At 34.3% G+C, this 1,897-nt stretch overlaps 1 protein-coding gene across 1 annotated transcript; it reads left to right on the forward strand.

Moving 5' to 3' along the window:
• Window positions 1-464: 464 nt before the first annotated feature.
• Window positions 465-1,478, forward strand: LOC128290587 (zinc finger BED domain-containing protein RICESLEEPER 2-like). The gene has a single exon (XM_053026292.1). It carries the CDS (start codon window positions 465-467, stop codon window positions 1,476-1,478), a length of 1,014 nt encoding a protein of 337 aa, XP_052882252.1.
• Window positions 1,479-1,897: the final 419 nt, after the last annotated feature.

Genomic DNA, 1,897 nt, shown 5'->3' on the forward strand with positions numbered 1-1,897 from the left:
TTTTAATATTATAAATGTATTTTAATTTATTATATAATTTTTTTCTTGCAGAATGTCCACCGAACCAACATCTATTGAGGGTAGTGTTACACCTCCTACTTCAATAGATTCTGAAAATTCGGGAGTTGGAGCTTCAAGCCAAGCATATGTGACTACTGGGAAAAAAAAACCACTCCTCAAAGGTCAAAAGTTTGGTCTCACTTCACTAAGATTATTAATAGTTAAGGTGCAAGTAAGGCTAAATGTAATTATTGTCAAAAGGAATTTTGTTGTGATGTGAAAAAAAATGGTACAGGGTCATTGAAATATCATATTGGTTCATGTAAGAAAAATCCTAGCAATGTTGTTGACCCTAGTCAAGGACAACTAGTTTTACCTAGAAAGGGAGTTGAAGGGGGGGGGGGGAAGGGCATCTTTCAACTTGGAGATTTGATCAAGAAGCATGTAGGAAAGGATTAGCACAAATGATTGTGATTGATGAATTACCTTTCAAGTTTGTTGAAAGTGAAGGGTTTAAGAAATTTATGTTTGTGGCATCTCCTAGGTTTCATATTCCTTCACGAACTACTATGACTAGGGATGTTTATCAATTGTATTTAGATGAAAGGGTCAAGATAAAACAACTTTTGAGAAGTTCTTGTTCTAGAGTTTGCTTAACTGCTCACACATGGACGTCTTTGCAAAGAGTTAATTATTTGTGTATCACTGCTCACTTTATTGATAACGATTGGAAATTGAATAAAAAGTTTTTAAACTTTTGTCTAATTTCTAGTCATAAGGATGAGTCCATTGGGATGGTGATTGAGAAATGCTTGTTGAATTGGGGGATTGATAAGTTGTTTACTGTTACTGTTGATAATGCAAGTTCAAATGATGTTGCTATTGGTTATTTGAGAAAGAAACTTAACCCTCAAGGGGGTTTAGTTCAAAATGGTAAATATCTTCATATGAGATGCATGGCACACATTTTGAATTTGATTGTTGTTGAAGGCTTAAAGGAAATGAATAAATCTGTTGAATGTGTTAGAGGGGCTGTTAGATATGTGAGACAATCTCCAGCTAGATTACAAAAGTTTAAGGAGAGTGTTGTGGTAGAAAAGATAGAGTGCATGAAGATGTTGTGTCTTGATGTTTGTACTAGGTGGAACTCGACCTACTTAATGTTAGACACTACTCAGAACTTTGAGAGAGCTTTTGAGAGATTTGAGGAGCAAGATACAAACTTTAGGGCTGAACTTGAAAGGGGAGAGGGTTGGCCTAGTGTGGATGATTGGACTAATGTTAGAGACTTGAGGGATTTCTTGGAACACTTTTATGAAGTCACTTTGCGTATATCTGGCACTTCATATGTCACATTCAATAATTTTTTTGATGAGCTTTCTGAAATTGATATTCTTTTACGAGATGTTCAGTTAAATAGTAATGTTGATTTCAATGTTATGGCCATCAAGATGAAAGATAAGTATGATAAGTATTAGGGTGATATTGATAAGATGAATTTGCTTATGTTTGTTGCTTGTGTTTTAGATCCTAGACAAAAACTAAAGTATCTTGAATTTGCACTTAGTGAAATGTCTAGTTCTGAAAAAGCTTCTGAAATGATGCAAAAATTGAAGGAATCTTTGTATGAATTGTTTGATAAGTATAAGCCTTCACTTCATAGTACTTGTAGCCAATCGAGTGTGTCAACACATGTTTCTCTCGGTGAACCACAACAAAAAATGAAAAGGTGAATGCAAGCTTTGTATAAAAAACGTGAGTTGAAAATTTGTGGTGAGGATAAAACATCTGAGTTGGATAAATATCTAGCTGAGGCTAATGAGGAATTTTTTGAAGATTTTGATATTTTATTGTGGTGGAAAGTGAATAGCCCTAGATTTCCCACTCTTTCAAAAAT

Source organism: Gossypium arboreum, chromosome 3, assembly GCF_025698485.1.
Source record: "Gossypium arboreum isolate Shixiya-1 chromosome 3, ASM2569848v2, whole genome shotgun sequence".
NCBI classification, from domain to species: Eukaryota; Viridiplantae; Streptophyta; class Magnoliopsida; order Malvales; family Malvaceae; genus Gossypium; species Gossypium arboreum.